This window comes from Psittacula echo (assembly GCF_963264785.1).
Source record: "Psittacula echo genome assembly, chromosome: 6".
Classification (NCBI taxonomy): Eukaryota; Metazoa; Chordata; class Aves; order Psittaciformes; family Psittacidae; genus Psittacula; species Psittacula echo.
Window position 1 is genome coordinate 4,240,017 of NC_137743.1, and position 20,243 is coordinate 4,260,259.

The 20,243-nt window shown below is 45.0% G+C and overlaps 1 protein-coding gene across 3 annotated transcripts; it reads left to right on the forward strand.

Moving 5' to 3' along the window:
• The first annotated feature begins 729 nt into the window (after positions 1-729).
• OAT (ornithine aminotransferase) lies at positions 730-15,607 on the forward strand. Of its 3 annotated transcripts, XM_080621275.1 has the most exons (10): positions 730-844; positions 3,713-3,939; positions 4,877-5,101; positions 5,229-5,324; positions 7,841-7,968; positions 9,629-9,751; positions 10,823-10,951; positions 12,525-12,638; positions 13,567-13,711; positions 14,631-15,607. In XM_080621275.1, exons 2-10 carry the CDS (start codon positions 3,741-3,743, stop codon positions 14,789-14,791), a joined length of 1,320 nt encoding a protein of 439 aa, XP_080477401.1. In that variant the 5' UTR covers positions 730-844; positions 3,713-3,740; the 3' UTR covers positions 14,792-15,607. The 3 variants fall into 3 exon arrangements, with proteins under 3 accessions (XP_080477401.1, XP_080477402.1, XP_080477403.1); XM_080621276.1 differs by lacking the exon at positions 4,877-5,101; XM_080621277.1 differs by lacking the exons at positions 3,713-3,939; positions 4,877-5,101 and having other exon boundaries at positions 796-844.
• The last annotated feature ends 4,636 nt before the right edge of the window (positions 15,608-20,243 follow it).

A 20,243-nucleotide genomic window follows, 5' to 3' on the forward strand; every position in this document is an offset into this window, starting at 1 on the left:
TGACCAGGTTGGACAGAGCCTTGGGTGACATGGTCTAGTGTGAGGTGACACTGCCCATGGCAGGGGGTTGGAACTGGGTGAGCTTAAGGTCCTTTCCAACCCAAACCATTCTATACTATGAGCTGCAGATGCTGCTACCCATGCAGGGGGGGCACAGGACGAGCAGCAGCCAGCTGACAGTTACCACATTCATCCCCCACACTTCCCATTTCCAGGAATGTCTTTCCTCTCAGGTTTTTATTTCCTTGCTCACCCTTTTCTACAGCAGCTTCCCAGACGGGAGCAAGCGCGGCCAAGGGCCGACTGGCACAACGGAGGAGCCGGCTGAGCAGCGATACCCGACCCGAGGGCGGTGATACCGGACCGCAGGGAGCTCTGTTCGGCCCGCCGAGCGGCGGAGGGGTCCTGTGGCTGCTACCATCGCCCCGACGGCCGCTGTCACACCGAGGCGAGCGGGGTCTAACGGAAGCGGCGAGGAGGCGAGCGATGGCTCTGACGGAACTCAGTCAACGGCCAACTGGGCGGTGCCTTGGCGCGCGGGTGTGCCGGAGCCCCATTCTGATTGGCTGAGAGCGGGGTGTGCTCGCGGTCCCACCAATGGGAAGCGGCCGCGGGTGGGCGGGCCGGTGCGGCCGCTCGGGGAACGGCAGAGCGGGGGTGGAGGCTGCCAATCACCCACGATAGCCAATCAGAGGCGGCGGCGACGGGAACGTCACCGGGCCGGGGCGGGGCGTGCTGCGAGGCGAGGAGCGGTGACAGTTGCCGCGGGCCGGCTCCGCCTCTTCGCCGCGGGCTCCGGGCCGAGCGACAACAGCAGCGGTAGCGGCGGCAGCAGCAGCACCAGGTACAGCGCGGCAGGGGTACCCGGCCCGAGGGGTGCGATTCCTGCCTCTTGCGGTGCCGCTTTGCCCCGGGTTCCGCCCCGCGGCGGTGGCAGATCAGCGGTTGTGCTGCCGAGGCCGCACAGGCCCCGCCACTGAGGCGGCGGGAGCGGTCGGGCCTCCCCACGGCTGCTGCTTCCCGGGGCAGGGCCCCTCGGCGAGGCCGGCAGTGCCGGGCAGCATTGGGGCCAGACCCGCCGTCGCTATGTGGCCGGGGTGTGGGCAGGCCAGGCCGCCAGCGTCACCTTTCTCTTTGTGCCCGTTGGCAGCGCTGCTCCGGTCCCTGATACCTTTGCAGTGGTCTTGGCCGGGGGATGGCGAGAGGGTGCTGGTGTTTCAGCGCTGGGTTTCTTGCTCTTTCTTGTCTGCTGGGCTAGGTCCCGGGCTGCTTCTGATGTGGTGTGGTCTGAAAAGGTGGTTTGGCATGTCTAGACTGGTAGCCCTCCTGCTATAGCTTGTGCTCTTGAATGTTCACCCCCTTTGAGTTGCTAAAGGCTGCAGCGTGGCATGGATTCCTCCTCTATGCTGTATCAACATGAACCTGAGTGGTTTTCATGTATCTGATAATACATGCCATTAAGCTTGGGGTGTATTTCAGTGCATGTCAGAGATGGGGTGCATACAGCTGTTCGGTCGGGTCTGCAGGCACAGTGCTCTTCTCTGGATGTTCTTGCTCAACAGTTGAGCAAAGTGGTTCCAGTATGTTTTACAGCTGTGCTTCATGTAGCTTCTCTATTCTGATGCAAGACCTTTTCCACTTAGTGAAACACCCTGGCTTCTGACTCCAGTACTGTGTGCTGTAGGGCACGATCGTATTTCTCACTTCCTCACAGTCTGGGTTTTTTCCTTCTTCCCCCCCTTCATTGTGCCTCTTCTCCTTCCTGAAACTTCTGTTCATCTTCTCATGTTGATCAGCAAGCCTGAATTCTTCTTCACCTTTTCATTCTAGATGCATCCATAATTCCCAGCTTCACCCAGCCCTACTCCATGTAATCTCCCACACCTAAGCTAACATGATGTGGCCTCACTAGCACAGTTTGAGGGGGTTTCTCCTCATGGAGGAGGGGAAAAGCTTTGCATCATTTCTGATTAGTATTTTCCAGCCTGAGCAAAGTAAGAGAAGAACCTCCTACTAGTGGTCTGTCACTCGTCGTGCAGAACAGTCGCTCTCTGATACAGGGCAGCTTCATTTCCGTACAGTTTTCATTTCAGGAATGTGAGAGTCTCCAAAAACGTGGGAGCCTGTGGCAGAATTAGCTGCTGTGCCGTGGAGGTGTGCCAGGGGCCAGGATGTCACAGACCAGTTACATTTTGGGAGTTACGCAAGTTGTAATTTGGAGTGGCGCAGCTGAGCTCAGTTCTTGTCAATTCTCTTTCTTGTACAGAGAAATATTTGTCTCTTTCATCTGCAAAATCTTAAAGTATTAACACAAATGGCTAATATGTAACAGCAGTGATGATAGCTGGTAAAATGCCCAGAGCTGTGAAGCTGCTATTCATGCCTTACTGGAATGGAGGCTATTGATGCTTCCTAAAGACTTGGGTTTTGGTAGATGCAGAAAATAGTCTCCTGGGTTGGCTTTGCTTAGAAGTGAGGAGCAGCAATGTAATACCTGAAGATTGTGCTGAAAGAAATGCCTCTCTGTTAAATGTGACACATCCAGAGTGCAGACCTTTTCCAAAATAAATTTAGGAAATATCTATGACTTAATATTTGTCTCTGCAAGCAGCCTGAAATAAAAACAGCCTTGAGTAAACCATCCTTGCATTCATAGAATCATACAGTCCATTTGGGTTGGAAGGCACCTTAAAGCTCATCCAGTTCCAACCCCTGCCATGGGCAGGGACACCTTCCACTAGAGCAGCTTGCTCCAAGCCCCTGTGTCCAACCTGGCCTTGAACACTGCCAGGGATGGGGCAGCCACAGCTTCTCTGGGCACCCTGGGCCAGCGCCTCAGCACCCTCACAGGGAAGAACTTCTTCCTGTTCTCCTGTTATATTTAATATATTTATCATAACATTCTCCTCTTGATATTTAATAAGCATATTTTGGTTAAGTTTTACAGTATGCTTTTATTGTTGGGTGGTGCAGCAGCATCAAGGCTATTTACCTCTTCAGTTTGCTACAGAGTATGTGACAAAAGAGTCTGCATGTAATAATCAGCGTACTTGTCATTATAATCTGTGGTTTTCCTTTGGGCCTTACATCTTTTGCCAGTTTATGTGTGATGCTCTGCAAGACTAGGAACTCAAGCTTTGAGAACTCTTCCCTTGCTAAAGCAATTGTGGTTTCCTTAGGGGCTCTGTGCTGCTCCCAGTACTTGGTGCTGTGAGAAGAGCTTGCTTGAAGAGCTTTTAGAATGCCAGCTCAGGTTCCCTTCTGTAATACCTATCTTTACATTGACTGAGGTGAAGGCACAGGAGGAAATGTGTTTGTCCCATGGAATTCTACTCTCAGATTATCCTTAGACATTACCAGTACAAGGTTATGGATTCAAGGGGAATCACCGAGTTCTGCTATAGAAAATACAAGGTGCCATAATAATCATTAATATCTGACATACTATTACTTTCCATCTGTTTTTTGATGGTCTTAAAATGCTGCTCACTGAGCGCTTTATACGTATGTGCTTGTGAGTGTATGTTAAAACAGAAAACAATACTTATTTAAAGTTACTACTGCATTCATTTATACTTCATATAAGCTTGATTGAATTGCACAAGAGTTGAAAAACCTGTAACCTAAACCAATAAAACCACCTCAATCATGTCCTGTGTTTCTCCTTAAGTATTCTTAGTGCTAATGATTAACTTTCTTTCTTTCCCCCCAGATCTATAGCAGCATCCCTGAAGTCAATAATGTTTTCCAAGCTAACCCGCTCTCAGAGCATCGCTGTTCTCTGTCGAGGTGTTCACGCTTCGCTCAGTTCTGCCACCTCAGTGGCTACTAAGAAAACCATTCAAGGACCTCCATCCTCTGAGTTCATATTTGAACGTGAGGCTAAATATGGTGCCCACAATTATCACCCACTGCCTGTTGCTCTGGAAAAAGGAAAAGGTATTTTATTTAGGCTCTTCCCTGGGTGGTGTCGATGGGATGAGTGTGTGTAGATGGGATGGGATCATGGCATAATGATGTTGAGGTAATCAATTTCTGAACCTTTGGGTTTTTTTAGGGGCTGGGGTGTGGATTGAGGTAGTTGATGAAATAAAGACTGATTGCTGGTTAAAGAACTGGATCATTATGCATAAAGCTGCCTGATAAAGTTGTAGTCTCCAAAATGATTTATCTAAATAGAGATCTAAGTTCATAATTCAGATCATAAATCAGAATAACTCGGCAAGAAAGGTTCAAGCAACTCTGTTTCTTCTGTTACCTTGTATGGAGCGGTTTAATGTTCATGTCAACAGGAAAAGGTGCATTGGAGCCCTATTCAGTCCTTTTGTACTGTTCCTGCTCTGATCTTTAATTATGCTTAAGGGGCTTTTGTGCTCTGCAGGTTAAATTCTATGAGTTTATACTGAAGTGCTATCAGCATAGTGATCCAATAGTTTTTTGTTATCAGCACACAGTTTGACAGCTCAGAGCTGACCATTGTTCTGTTGGGTTTGTTCTTTCTTTTATGACCTCCAATTCTTATTAATCCTCTTTCAAAAATATTCTTTAGTTACATTTTAGGACAAAACAGGGACTTGGAGGTAAAGTAATACTCTGATATGACTTACTGACATAGTGGAATGGCAGCTTTACATGTGAAATGCTTCTTTTCTTGATTCCTCCTTGTGCATTTATTTGTACTGTGCTAATTTGTTGCTCAAGCTTCCACTGTCAATTGATTATTTTCTAATTAGACAGCCTTTCAGATATGCCTAAGGAATAGCAAGAATACCACTTATATTTGACCAGGTTGTGTTGTAGCTCTTAGCTTCCTCCATTTAGCATTATCTCATGTCTTCTTCTGTTATGTGTATTGACCATACCTTTGTTTTCCTAGGTATTTATGTGTGGGATGTTGAAGGTAGAAAGTATTTTGACTTTCTGAGTGCTTACAGTGCTGTTAATCAAGGCCACTGTCACCCAAAGATCGTGAATGCTCTGAAAACTCAGTCTGAAAAACTGACCCTTACATCCAGAGCGTTCTACAATGATGTACTGGGTGAATATGAGGAGTTTGTCACCAAAATGTTCAATTATAACAAAGTTCTTCCAATGAACACAGGTAAAAAGATAACTTTATTTCCACTGTATTTCTTATCTGTGAGATTCAACCGTCTTGTAGCATTTGGTTCTGTATTAGTGACCTGTTTCATGTACAAGTGTGATAATGGTTCTGCTTTATGTTTTAGGAGTGGAAGCTGGAGAAACTGCCTGTAAGCTGGCTCGGAAGTGGGCATACACTGTGAAAGGCATTCCAAAGTACAAAGCAAAAATTGTTTTTGCAGGTACGTAAAATGTGTTATGAGTTGAGGTATTGAGGTGGAAGAGACCTCCAGCCACTGCATATAGCACCCTCTTTTGTCCTATAGCTGTAGCGAGTACTTTGCAGTATTCTTAGTGTTTCAGTTTTGTCACTGAACCAAGTCTGTTGCAGTTTCTGTAGCCTTTGACATTCTAGTAATGTAAGCTAAGTTCTCAACCTGTTAACAGGTTATGTTGTACTCACATACCTATAGCTGGTGATTCTGTTGTGGTTACAAGAGTCTTTGTGGGACCTTAAGGTTCTCCAAGTGTTTCCTTCTGAATTGTGAAGCTCAGTCTTAAATATATTCTGTTGACAAAACATTCTACCTAAGCTTCTGGCTATTTGGTTTTAACCTTAACTAGTTACAATGAATTAGAAACTTGTTGGTTTTTTAATGTAATGTCTTTAAAGAAACACATGTGATCTTAACAGAAGTGATTCTGTGATTCTCTATGATTGTAAAAGCAAGAGATGTGAGTACAATTCCTGTGACAAATCAGTTTCAGATCCTCTCCCTTGTGGAGGTGTATGCATCAAGAGGCAATGAGGGTAGTTGTGCTATGTCAGGAACTGCTGGTAATGTCTGGTTTTGCAAGGGAAATGCAACAATGAACTTAAATCCAGGGAGGAAACCGTTGTTAGTAAGGTGGTTGGTAAGGCTTTATAAGCAGTATTGAATATTTAAAGTGGACCTTATTTGTACGACTCACCAAGTTTTGACAGCTAAAAAGGCTGAATGCCTGGGAAGTGCATTCAGTGCTCCACGCTCTTTTACCTGCTGCTTGGGTGTCACTAATTGGTGAATTCATTCTTCTCATAGATTCCACATTAGGGTGAAGCCTGTTTCCTTCTTAGGCTTTCACTGCCAGTAGTTTTCTTCCGCGTTCTTAAGGCCTTTGAGAAGTTGGCATTAACCCAGTAAAGCCATATTGTAGTCTTGATCACACAATGACAGTGAAAGCAATGCTGCTCAAGTAGATATGGGGCCCTGGAAAGTCCTGATTATGTATTTGGTGCCCTTTATCTGCCTGCTCTGCTTGGCTCTGTAACAGGGAGAAGTTACCTGCTCTGAAGAGACTGTTGTGCTTTATCAGGGAAATAAATAAATGGCTAATTCAGATAACTGACATTTGGTGGTTTTGGTTATAGGTGAAGTATTTTTGTCAATTCTAATGTTGTTCAGTGGTTCTGTATTCTATGAAACCTTCCAGAATAAAGCTTATTACTTAAATATTGACTTCTTTTTAATTGGTCCAGCTGCAAATGCTGGTTTTGACTTTTGGTATCTATAGTACCTGAACCATAAACTGTGATTAGGCAGCATTTCTAAATTTGCAATTCACAGTTAAAGATTACATTATGGTTTCTGGGATTAAATAGATGGGGTGGTTGTTTATTTCTTCTGGGAGTTCTTTGAGCAAATATAGTTCTCCCTCCTTCCCTTCCATATATAGTTTATTTTGCTCTTCATACAATTAGTTTTTAGTAAGCGCTTTCTCATCTTGATAAACTGGATATGCTCTCCATTTTTATCATCCAATCCCCTTAACCACAATATGTCAGTGTGTGCCAAGCAGCTAGGAAAAAAAACCCAGTAATCCTCTTGTCAAAGCCAGCATTTTGGCAGAAAAAAGGCTCAATAGGGAGCTCAGGTCAGAACAAAATATGGCTTTAAACATCAGTCTAGAGAACTTGACGTAGATTCTGTGCTTGATAGAGAGCCAGCACAGAGACTGGAGTGGTGCTAAGGTGGAGAGAGCCTGCCATCAGCAGCCAGCCTGCTCTGCTCTGAGTAACGCAGTCCTCAGGGCTTTGCTTCAGGATACAGAGGGTTGCACTAACATAACCTTGAGGTGACAGGCACGTGACTGAGCAAAGCTTGGCAGGGATTGTTCCCTTAGGAGACACTGCTGTGGTGAACACTGTAATGCTGTTTACCCTGGCGATGAGACAGAGGGGATGCCTAGAGCTGGCTGCTTCAGTAACAACTGACTTCAGGATTTCCTGCAGATTGAGAACAGTCTTCGCCCCTGGGATCACAGCTACATACACAGAAATAAGGGGAGAAAGAAAAGTATTGGAATGCTGTGAAGGTGTTGAATCCTTAATCTTAGTCTTGTCAAGCACCTTCTTACTGATTAGCTGAGAGTATGTTGATTTAACTGAAATATTAAATGGATATGTCATGGTCTTGGCGATAGATGGTTCCTAGACATTTTAATTCATGTTTCTATAGGAAATAGCACAATGTCACAATATTCTGTAAATCTAAATAGGTTCTCCTTGAACTTTGTAAATTAAAAAGTTGGTATGGGCTTTTGATACAGCAACACAATGTATGGCATCAATATAAAATGCTGACAATTAGCAGAAGGATGCTAATATGCTAATGTCAGACAACTCTTAAACCACATTACCAGATGGAAAGTGTGGTGTCCTCTAAACTGTTCTGGCTCTTAATTTTGTAACAAACTCCCCCCTTTTATTCTTCTGTAGCTGGCAACTTCTGGGGCAGAACAATGTCTGCTATCTCTAGTTCTACTGACCCATCCAGCTATGATGGATTTGGACCCTTCATGCCAGGTTTCGAAGTGATCCCATACAATGACCTACCAGCTCTTGAGGTATTTGACCATTTTTGTTCTCTTGTCAGCAATCATTTTACAGCAGCTCACTGGTAAATAGCAAGGCAGGAAAATCAGGAGTTTATCCTTTGAAATGTGCTTTGACACTAAGATATATGTATCTATGACATATATAAGAAATATATATGTTATAATACATATAGGACATGTGTGTAAAATCTGCTTTCACTTTTGCTTTAGGATGCAAAAGGAAAACCACACAACCTATTTAATTTCCCACATCACTAAGATATTCAAGGTACAAATGAAGAACAGCAGATAGAACTTAAGGGAATTAATTCACATCAGTAGCATACATTCCAAAGTCAGGACTTGGGTTCTGAAACTAGTATCTTTAGCTACCTACCTTCCCACCCTCATAATCTGGGTTAAAGTATTAAAGGGTAGATGGTGTTTGACGGCAGCCATAGGGGGCTAGACTTGGACCTGGGAGGCAAGAGGGCTCCAGCCAAACACAGGTAGTCCTGAAGCACCAGGAACATCGGCATTGCCACTTTTCCATCATCTGGGTAATAGAAGCATAGAATCCCAGCCTGGTTTGTGTTGGAAGGGACCTTAAAGCTCCTCCAGTTCCAACCCCTGCCACGGGCAGGGACACCTTCCACTGGAGCAGCTTGCTCCAAGCCCCTGTGTCCAACCTGGCCTTGAACACTGCCAGGGATGGGGCAGCCACAGCTTCTCTGGGCACCCTGTGCCAGCACTTCAGCATCCTCACAGGGAAGACTTTTTTCCTGTTATCTGATCAAAATCTACCCTTTTTCAGCTTAATACCATTCCCCCTTGTCTCCATGACTGATGAGTTGGTTAGTCCTCTATGCATGTTGGGTCTGTCTGCTTAGTACAAGTGAGTCACTGTGGAGATCACAGGATTTAGGACAGAGATGCTTGCCTCCTTAGAGTTTGGTTAGAGGAAACAAAGGTCTCTCAGTGTATTATAGTTGCAGTGTGGAAAAGCTTACTCAAATTTGAACCTACATAAAGCTGCCCATTGTGAAAGCCCTGTAAGTATTTAGTGGCTTTCAGCCAACTTTATCAAGGCTTTGAATAATGTGCTGTGGAGACCTGAAACAGAGATCTGTGTCTGTCAGAGTGATAACTGAATTCATTCTGTTTATGGGGCCATACTGAGAAATTATGTAGTAAATTCGTGCTGGGAATCATTGTATCTCTTGAGTCTCATGGACTTCTAAACCTTTTAGAACTTGATGGTGCAAGAATATAGCTATGGACTTTGCTTTAAGGTGACAAAACTGTTCTGGAGAGGCACCGTTCTTTTTTGTTTGAAGGAAGCGTTGAGCAACTGTTTGTCCCGCATGGGGTAATACCAAAGTGGGTGTATTTCTGAGGTGATAGAACTGGTCTGATAATCTGCTTGTCTGAGTTTGCAATTTTTAAGCTTTGTAACTTTCCAAGCAAGCACAGCAACTGATTTTTCAAGGCAAAAATAACACAGGCTGTTGTGTTGGAACTGGAATGGCATTCGGGGATAACTCCTGGTATGGATGCTATTATCACTTGAGGCAGAACTCCAGGCTTAGAGCTAGGTTCTGCTACATGTATTCAATTCCATATCTTCTAAATCTGACCTAATAAAAGCTTTTTCTTCTTGTCTTCCCTATCCATGTGTCCATTTTTACAGCGCGCCCTTCAAGATCCCAACGTAGCAGCGTTCATGGTTGAACCCATTCAAGGTGAAGCAGGTGTGGTCATTCCTGACAAAGGTTATCTCACAGGAGTGCGGGACCTCTGCACAAAACACAATGTAAGGAATTCTCTATAACAAAGTGGCTTAAACATTACACACTGTGTTTACTGGTGGGTTTTGTAAGGTTGTCCTTGTATGCAAGGTACAGGACTTCATGTTCTATCTAATAATTTCCTTTTCTTTCAGTGGAATAGGGGAGGGAGACTTCTCTCCTTACCAGGAAGTACTTCTTAGCAGTGCACATTTTTCCTGCTGCTGTCACTGACTGCAGTTTCCTATGAATGCTCTTGAAATTGCATTTAGTTTATATTAACTTTTCATTTCTTTTTCACATTAGAAGTTTCTTAGGCCAGAAGCTAATTCCTGCTGTGGTTCTACCACGGCTGTCAAGGGACCTTCTTATGGAGTGCTTAAGTGCTACCAAGAGCTAGTAGTGGGTCATAGAATGACGCAGTGAAGAAAATATGCTTAAGGATGATCTTTTAAACTCTCTGAAGACCAGAGGTCTCATAATTCTGTCCTTTTTTCAGCATTTGCTTAGATTCTCTTTCATCCCCCAGTCCTGACTCCTATTCTCAATATTATGTCCTGTCTGAATTGTACTAAGAAATGTTTAGTTTTGAAAATGGAGTGTTAGATCCATAACCGTTCTCTGCAAGTGAAGAAAGACAGACTTGCATTCAGTGTCTCTGGAAGGGTGGGAAGATGTGTTTGTTGTGTATTTCCATGTCCTTCAACTTCCAAAGGTACAAATATTGCATTGGAAGTCGAAATAGACGAATCCTAACTTTTCGGAAATCATACTCCTTGTTATATGGCAAACAGATATTGGTTGGGCAGTGTCCAACCCTACGTGGACTATGCCTTATGTAGAACAGAATGTGCTAAAGATACCAGAGACAGAGGACAATATGTTCACTTGTTGATAGTTTCACATTTCATAGAACACGTAAGTCTCCAGGAGGTTTAGAGGAGCTAAAGGAAGTACCTTCATGTACTTAGAGTAATGCAGCTGGAAGGTCTTTCACTTACTGCGTGCAATTATGCTATATTATTTGAACTGAGTTGGGAACGGGAGTTAAAAGTCATTCTTTTATGTGTGGATTTTTCTTCTTTGTCTCTCTAAAGGTTCTATTTATTGCTGATGAAGTACAGACTGGTTTAGCCAGAACAGGGAAGATGCTAGCTGTTGACCATGAAAATGTGAGACCTGATATAGTTCTTCTTGGAAAGGCCCTTTCTGGTGGCTTATATCCTGTGAGTAACAAAGAAGTATCCATTTGTAGAATAGTGATTTTTAAGTAATTAACACTGAAAGTCTGCTAGTTGGAAGAACAATAAGTCTGATGTTTCTTGTGCTTGGAAATCAGTGTTTACAAGATTAACTATGATTTATGAGACCAATAGAATCATAGAATCATAGAATAGTTAGGGTTAGAAAGGACCTTAAGACAATCCAGTTCCAACCCCCCTGCCATGGGCAGGGACACCTCACACTAAACCATGTCACCAAGGCTCTGTCCAACCTGGCCTTGAACACTGTCAGGATGGAGCATTCACAACCTCCCTGGGCAACCCATTCCAGTGCCTCACCACCCTTACAGTAAAGAATTTCTTCCTTAGATCCAATCTAAACTTCCCCTGTTTCAGTTTGAACCCGTTACCCCTTGTCCTGTCACTGCAGTCCCTGATGAAGAGTCCCTCCCCAGCATCCTTGTAGGCCCCCTTCAGATACTGGAAGGCTGCTCTGAGGTCTCCACGCAGCCTTCTCTTCTCCAGGCTGAACAGCCCCAACTTTCTCAGCCTGTCTCCATACAGGAGGTGCTCCAGTCCCTGATCATCCTCGTGGCCTCCTCTGGACTTGTTCCAACAGTTCCATGTCCTTTTGATGTTGAGGACACCAGAACTGCACACAATGCTCCAAGTGAGGTCTCACAAGAACAGAGTAGAGGGGCAGGATCACCTCCTTGGACCTGCTAGTCGAAAGAGTGCTACCAAATAGTTCAAGTTGTGAGAGATACATAAGAAAACAATGGGCTATATATTACCTTTATAGCTGAAATGTCTATATGGTATCCTGAGCTTCCTATATTGATACTCAACTTGTTAGGGTGGCAAGTTATTAGATGCCATCTTCTTAGGCTGGTGATTTTTTACGTGTTTTTAGCCCTTGTCAACTAATTGAAAAACTGATCTCTGTTTTCTTCAGTTTGATATTATCCTGTCAGGAAAATAAGTATCCAGTGGTCAGCTTCTCACTCTGGAATTCCCGGTTAGTCTGTTGTACTCTCTCTGGAGAGTATTTATCACAGTCTTGCTGTGATTATTTCTAGGTGAATTCTGCAAAGGGGAAAAAAACCACCAACGTGCGTTAAAACATACATTATCAAGCTATCTCTGAACAGCTTTCATCCGCTTGGCATGCCTACATGACTGATTTTTATCCTCTTGGCGTGATTTAAATTCCTGCTGATTAGGTTGGAAATTACAATATGCCTTGAGCGATTTTGGCTGATTGGAGGTATTTCTGAGTTGTTACCCACAGTATTTGAAGCTGAAACTCTTGAAATAATATTCAGTTTGGAGAAATGCCCTTCAACTGTAGTTAGATGTTAATGTCACCACTATAGCTAAGTGTATTTAAGGGATTAAGCTGTAATGTGATTGTCAGTTACACTCCTTTACGCAGAGCTGGGAATGTGAATGTAATTTATCACCACAGGCTGAAAATTATCCTTTCCTGAGCCCTGGGGAAAAGTTTGCTTCAGAGATATTTAAGTTTACAGTATGAATATATATGTAAATCAATGAGCTGACCTTCCCATTTCAGGTCTCAGCAGTACTATGTGATGATGAAGTCATGCTGACCATTAAGCCTGGTGAACATGGATCTACATATGGAGGAAATCCATTAGCTTGCCGTGTTGCAATAGCAGCACTGGAGGTTTGTGTGTTGTAATAAAGATTTGGATTCCAAAGGGAAAAAAGTGTCACACTGACATGATTGTTGCTTAAATAAATGATGTTATTTGTTACAGAATCATAGAATCACAGAATAGTTAGGGTTGGAAAGGACCTTCAGATCATCCAGTTCCAACCCCCCTGCCATGGGCAGGGACACCTCCCACTAAACCATGGCACCCAAGGCTTTGTCCAGCCTGGCCTTGAACACCACCAGGGATGGAGCTACAAGTAGAAATCCAGCTTTTAATAAGGATAAAAAATTGGTAGTGGTTAACTTTGCATAGATCACAAAGCAACTTCTAAAGTCTTTACTGGGAACGTGTCCTAATTTTTATGTTCCTATGGTCTCAATGTCTTCAATGACAAAATTTACCTAAGGGAGGTTTCAGTAAAATAGTTTCACTAATTTCACAAAGACATTTTAAATTGGCTTATTTTACTAGACCATATTGCAGAGGCTGCTGCTCTGTGACATTGATAACATATGTGCCACTGGGGCTCAAACAGAAGCTAGCAAAATGCCTTGTACACAGTCCATATCCTAATTGGTCTGTGACTATATAATTGACTACATGTAATGCAAGTCACTCTGAAAGCCTCATCATTACCCAGTCTGTGGACCTGGACAGATTAAGAGTCTTCAGAGCTTTATCATTTACTTGTAAATAACAGCAAATGAAAAGCAGTTAATTTAGAATAAAGTTTCAAAGAGATTATTGTTTCTTGTGAACAAGAATGAATAAAAGCTTAATGCTAATCTGCTTGGATATGCAGCCTTTGCAATGATACTCTGGATGCAGCAGCTTTTGTAGCTCAGCAGTTGTAATGTCATTAGTCATCCATTGCAGCATGATACAGAAAACAAACGCAGTGCCCTGCAGTTAACTGGAGATCTGACTTCCCTTTAGGTAATAGAAGAGGAAAACTTGGCTAAAAATGCAGAAATAATGGGTAACATATTAAGAAATGAGCTCATGAAGACACCATCAGATATTGTAACTTGTGTACGAGGAAGAGGACTATTAAATGCAATTGTAATTCGGGAAACCAAAGGTAAGGAAATAAAATCAACTGCACAATCACAGCATGAACAAACATTTTTCAGCTGAAACTGAAAGTATCTTAATGGAGTAGGGGGATGGTTTATAGGCATCATGTCTGGGTTCAGATCTTGGCTATGGTACTGTAGTACCTACTGAAAATCTGGGCAAGTGACTGTGTGCTACTAAAATTAGGGGGTTTTTTACGAAGTAAGTCTGAACAATTATTTTTAATGAATTAAGTTCTTTTATGATTTGATAATGGTCAAACCTGATGGTGAATCTTGCCCCCAACAAATACCCTCTTGTGTCTTCATCAGAATAAAACTGGCCACAGCTGGAACATTAGTTTCTGTCAGATTATGGAAGGATTGGCTGAGGTTGGTTGTTTCCAGGATAGCTGGAAGAGTACAATGAATCCAGGAGAGAAGGAAAAAGCTGACAACTGAGAACAGGTTTCTAGGAATTAACACCTTGAGTTATATCAGAAAACTGCTTAGGAGCCAGAGCAGACAATTATAATTGTTCTGAATGCATTCTAAGTGACACAGTGCTGCAGGGAGCTGTTGTAGAAGACATGCACATGATGCGCTGAAATCCAGGCATAAATGGTAACGCTTTGCATGGTTCCCTGTTTTAAATTTATTGCTACGAGACAAGCAGTGAGCTGTGAAGGAGCAAAACTCAGTGTACTGGAGGCAAACTTGTGAGTCCCTTCAGGCACACGGCAGTTCTGCAGCAGTCTTGCACGTTCACTGCAAATTGTAGGGGATGGCTCAGAAGCGACTGCTTCATTTGTGAACACACTTCATCTTCTCACTGCCAGATGGCATACAGTTTACAGTCTGGCCCCACATACCACGTGCTTCAATTGTGCTGCTTTTTGTGCTGTATTCTAAGTGTCTTCTGTTTCTTTTTATCTTTAATTGTAGACTACGATGCCTGGAAGGTGTGTTTGCGGCTTCGTGATAATGGACTTCTTGCCAAACCTACTCATGGTGATATCATCCGGCTGGCACCACCCCTTGTCATTAAGGAGGATGAAATCAGAGAGTGCATTGAAATAATTCATAAGACCATTCTGTCCTTCTGAACACATGGCTTTCCAAGTGTATCTGCTGACTGACCCAAGGTGCTGCGTGGAAATAAGCGCAATGAAGGCCTGTTCTTGCAGCAAGCATCTCTCGTTCCTTTTGTCCAAGAGGACTTGACTCTTACAACGTAGCTATGCCCTTCAATTATAATAGCTCTGAAGAAAATACAGAATGATTTTAAAGAGTTTCCAGTTTAAAGAGTTTCCAGACTTGATGAGGTTCTGTTCATCTAGTTGTGTACCTACTGAACAGTTAAGTCAGAATGTTCGAGGGGAGGTATCTATAGAAATCATTGTTGAAAGTCTTGGCCAAAGTGTATTTTATATATATTTTACTAAGGGTGATCTTGCACTCTCATCCCTGCCCATGGCAAGGGTTTGGAACTAGATGATAATTAAGGTCCCTTCCAACCCAAACCATTGTATGCTTCCGTGGTTCTATATCACTCTCCAAAATGTCACATTTGGCATTTCTGCGCCTTGGTGAGGTGCCTGTAGGATAGAAGCACTTGTATTATCGATGAATAACGCAAACTGGATGTTATGCTGGTGAACCTGAGAAGCATCGAGCTGTATTCTGTATGTACAATATTCTGATTGCATGACAAGAGATGCTGTTTTCAAGCCTGGCCTCAGTGTTTGGTAATGCCCTGGTATTGTGGTTTGGGTTTTCCTGCAGTAGCGTATTTTTATCTCTCATACTGTGTTCCCAGACTCCCTTCTCGTGCAAACTGTTCTGAAGAACAGCTTTGAAGCCGTTTCCCCCCCGCCCTTTTTATTCGTGCAATAAGCAAGAATTACAAGCATGTAAAATTCTGTGGTCTGGTCTACTGATTTTCATCTTCTATTTCTGGGAGTATTTCTCTAGGTATTCAATTTGAGCTCTCATCTTGGCCAAGCCACTTTCTGGTTGCAGATTTACTAGGCCAAGACAGCTTAGAACTTGAAGTTTTTCTACATCAGGCCATTGCTGACTGATCTCTGGGCTTTTTAGTCATCTTATGTTTGCTTCATGAATCCAATTTCTTTGCAAGCTTTTGAACATCAAGGTATGTATAAACCTTTCTGAACACAAGTGAAAAACTGCCATCCTAAATTGCCCTTATTTAATGGCAGGGTAATTGAGGAGTTCTCTGTTTTAACCTGAAGGTTCTCTCTGCCTTGCTCTCAACCCTGTGTTGTACCCACAGCCACAGCTACCCGTGTGAGGAAGGTAGGTGCATGTTACTTGCCCTAAGAAGCTCAGAAATTCAGGAACAGGATGGAGGGTGACAGTCCTCAGAGCTCGTAGGCATATTCAGACCCTAATTATATGTTTCTGGTGGCCAAAGCAAGGACAAGGGTGTATGGCTGTGGCCTAGGAGCTAAAGCAGACAAAGAGCGTTTGATGTTTGCTTTAATTACAGTTCAATGCCAGAACAAGTATAGAATTATATGTATTATTTCAGGAGTGAAGACAGGAACCCAGAACTTCTCTTCCCAGACATTGAGCCTGTCACCAGTTAATCCCTGCTTCAACAACAACAGAAAACATCTTGGCAGTTGTCTGTGCGATAGCAGGAAGAGCTGGAATGGCCAAAGCAAATGTCAAAGCTCCCTCTCTTTTAGTGTGCAAAATTACAAGCTATCAGAAAGACCATCTGCGTTGATATGTGTCAGTTGGGAGGAAAAGAGGGAGCAAAGATGAATTTGCTTCATCATGGAAAGTGGGGTTTTTGTCAGTTTTCTACCAAACATAAACTGGGACTTGGCTGAATGTGACACTGCTTAAACCTCTCAAATATAGCTGCTTGTATAACTAACTGCTTGTAAATCAGCCTCTTTTGTTGTCTGGGATCTTAATTAGCCCTAGAAATTGTCTTCAGGGCTTTTATTACCAAAAGACTGTAGACAACCAAAGGGCCCTGACCTGCTTCGTGCAAGAAATCCAGTGCTGTCGAGTTTGTACTTGTTCCACTTATTGCTCAAGTGTCTATAGCTCAGCCAAATGCTGATGCTGAGCAAAGTTGAATTTGTAGGAGGCTGGACTGCAAATAATTCACAAATTCATGTAGTTTATACACTGGAATGTGCAAAGAAAATATGTAAGGCATCTCATAGAACCCCAGCCTGGTTTGTGTTGGAAGGGACCTTAAAGCTCATCCAGTTCCAACCCCTGCCACGGGCAGGGACCCCTTCCACTGGAGCAGCTTGCTCCAAGCCCCTGTGTCCAACCTGGCCTTGAACACTGCCAGGGATGGGGCAGCCACAGCTTCTCTGGGCACCCTGTGCCAGCGCCTCAGCACCCTCACAGGGAAGAGCTTCTGCCTAAGAGCTCATCTCAGTCTCCCCTCGGGCAGGTTCAAGCCATTCCCCTTGGCCTGTCCCTACAGGCCCTTGTCCCAAGCCCCTCTCCAGGTTGTAGTATTTCATAAAAATATTATGAGGGGCTTTTTTCTGCATCCAGACTTCACAGAAGGGGAAGAAGTGAGAAAAGCAAGCTCAGAGAATGCCCCTTCTGTACCTTCCTGGTGTTTCTCAATGACTTTTCTTAGAAATTTATTTCTAAACTTAATTGAAATTTATTTTTAAAGTGGTACTTGACAGAGATCTGTAGTGCCTATCCAGAGGGCTTAGGTTCCTTTAACAAGAACAATAAATGTTGTAAAGGGATATGTATGTACCTACAACACATTCCTTTAAGCATTTGGCTGTAAAGGCATAATATTTCTCCATCACATCGCCTGCACGTATTCTGGTGAAGTAGCTTCTGACGCTTCTTTGCATCAGGCACATGAACTGCTTTCCCAAATGAACAGTGACTCTGCGTTCAGTGCTGTGCAAACACAGGGAGGTAATGCAAGTACCCCAGAGCCAAACCAGCATTCCTGGGGCACCCAGGGCAGCCCTTGGCTTCACTGGAGGCTTTGTTTGCAGGAATAATGCCCAATTGTGCTGGGCACCTGTGCACTTTGGCAGGAGAAGTGTGCGTGGTTTCTGGCATGAAAGCAGGGAATATATATACTGACATTAAAAATAAATCATGCTATTTATGGATAAATGTAAGCCAAGGTTTAAAGGCACCACGTGGAACGCTGAGAGCAGCTTAGTGAACAGGGAGATAGGAAAACAAAGAATGCAGGTTTTCCCTTTCCTGCATGGGAACCATGCTTATGACATTGTTCTTTATCAGGGCTGCTTTTCAGCTATAAACCCATGAACTGATGTCATCAAAGAGTATTTCCTAAAGTTAAAAAAGACCAAAATAGATTACTTAATAGGCCCCAAATGCCTGTTGGTCATGACCTGGTCAAGAGCTGCACATCTTGACCCTATTTGTTAGACACTTCCACGATGAAGCAACCTCTGTTTTGTGTTTCACCAGCAATGTCTGTGGATTAGTGAAGCAGAAAAGCAAGCTGTACTTGTGCCTTTCAGCTTTTATTTCTTTTGGCTGCTGCTGCTTCGTGTTCCTTTCTCCTCTTTTCCATCAGGTGGAGCCAGAAGCTCAGCTTTAAGCTAAGAGCTTGCTGCTGGGTGGAGTTTTGGGTGTCTTGTGAGTCCGGGGGTTTTCCTTTTGGTCTTTACTGGTACCAAGAGGTGACGCAAACTTCAGGCTCCTCTCTGGGCTCTATCTTAATGCGTAACTTGTGTTGTGCACTGTTGTGGCCAATCTTGTGTGAAGGGGATTGTTAAAGGATTCCTGTATCTCCAGTGCAGCCTTCCAGATGGAAAAAAAGGTTTTTATTCTCACAGCACTGAAGTAGAATAAATGAGAAGGTGGAGGTTTGAGACAAAACCTAAAGGGGCTGCAGGAAACCTGGAGAGGGGCTTTGGACAAGGGCCTGTAGGGACAGGCCAAGGGGAATGGCTGAATTTCCTGTGTAAAGTCCTATTAATCTGCTGCGATTTGGGCTGCGTAGGAAGCCCCTCACAACATAAAAACCAAACGCAGGCCTGGACCTTGGATGAACTCCGAGCCCTTCCCTGGGGTCTGACCCATGGGAGACCTAACCCTCAAGCTAATACAGTCATTTGGAATAGCTGTGGAATGAGACACGGGGAGAAGCAGACTCATTACAGAGCGGTTTGGGTTGGAAAGGATGGTGAGGATCATCCAGTTCTAAGCCCCGTGCTGCACCACACCAGGCCCCCATTTCTGTGCTTAGAAACCCTTGAGCAGCCTGAGTCACCCTGAGCAGCCTGCTCCTCCCTGGGGCAATGCCAAAGTGATTTCAAGGAGAGTTTTCCACTCTTCGGGGCATTCCCAGCAGCTCAGCCCAGCTCTGGCCCTGTTACATGGACCCGATGGAGAAGCACCGGTTTTCAGCTCCTGCTCTGCTCCATCCTCAGTGGAGCGCTGGGTTTGGGTTAACTCCACCTCCATCTCAGTGCAGTGAGCCAGCTTCCCCTGGGACCACCCTTCCTGAGCTCGGAGGAGCTCAGTGTGCCCCAGCAGCGGCCATGATGGAGTTGGCCTCCCTGGTGCCACCATCGCTCCTGCCCATGCGCCAAGAGCAGTGCCCTGTTTCCCGGGTGGCCATGGCTGGGCCCCAGCTCAGCGCCTGCTGCCAGCAGTGGCCGTGTCGCAGTGGCCGTGTCACAGTGGCCGTGTCACAGGGGCCGTGTCGCAGTGGCCGTGTCACAGTGGCCGTGTCGCAGGGGCCGTGTCACAGTGGCCGTGTCGCAGTGGCCGTGTCACAGGGGCCGTGTCGCAGTGGCCGTGTCACAGTGGCCGTGTCACAGTGGCCATGTCACAGGGGCCGTGTCACAGTGGCCGTGTCGCAGGGGCGGCCACGTCACTGCTGTCACCACAGGGCTGTGCCACAGGCGCCCTGGTGTAACGCTGGGCTGCTTCCAGAGGTGGGGAGCACCGGGAGAGCCTGGGTGCTACTGGGCAGGAGTGGGAGAGTGACAGCAACGACCTGTGCTGTGTCGCTGGGCTGTGCAGGGGCTTCAGTGACGGCGGGAGAGGAGGGTCTGTGCTGACAGCGCCGGTGTCCGTGCCCCTCACAGCCAGCGCGCTGCCATGGAGGCGGCAGAGGTGAAGCAGCCGCTCAGGGCGCTCGAGGAGCAGCTGGAGGAGCGTTCTGCAGAGTCCAGGAGGTGCAAGGAGCGGCTGCAGCGCTGGGTGGGTGTGGAGGGCGACTGCACAGCCACGGCCTGGCTGGGGTGGGGAGGGAGCTCTGGGGATCACAGAACCATAGAACAGTCAGGGTTGGAAAGGACCTTGAGATCATCCAGTTCCAACCCCCCTGCCATGGGCAGGGACACCTCACACTAAACCATGTCACCAAGGCTCTGTCCAGCCTGGCCTTGAACACCGCCAGGGATGGAGCATTCACAACCTCCCTGGGCAACCCATTCCAGTGCCTCACCACCCTCTCAGTAAAGAATTTCTTCCTTAGATCCAATCTAAACTTCCCCTGTTTCAGTTTGAACCCGTTACCCCTTGTCCTGTCACTACAGTCCC

Bases quoted from the DNA above. Each gene is read 5' to 3' on its own strand.
- OAT (XM_080621275.1), top strand. From the start codon at position 3,741: ATGTTTTCCAAGCTAACCCGCTCTCAGAGCATCGCTGTTCTCTGTCGA. The intron at 3,940-4,876 runs GTATTTTATTTA...TTGTTTTCCTAG, and splicing joins TGCTCTGGAAAAAGGAAAAG to GTATTTATGTGTGGGATGTT. The intron at 12,639-13,566 runs GTTTGTGTGTTG...ACTTCCCTTTAG, and splicing joins TTGCAATAGCAGCACTGGAG to GTAATAGAAGAGGAAAACTT.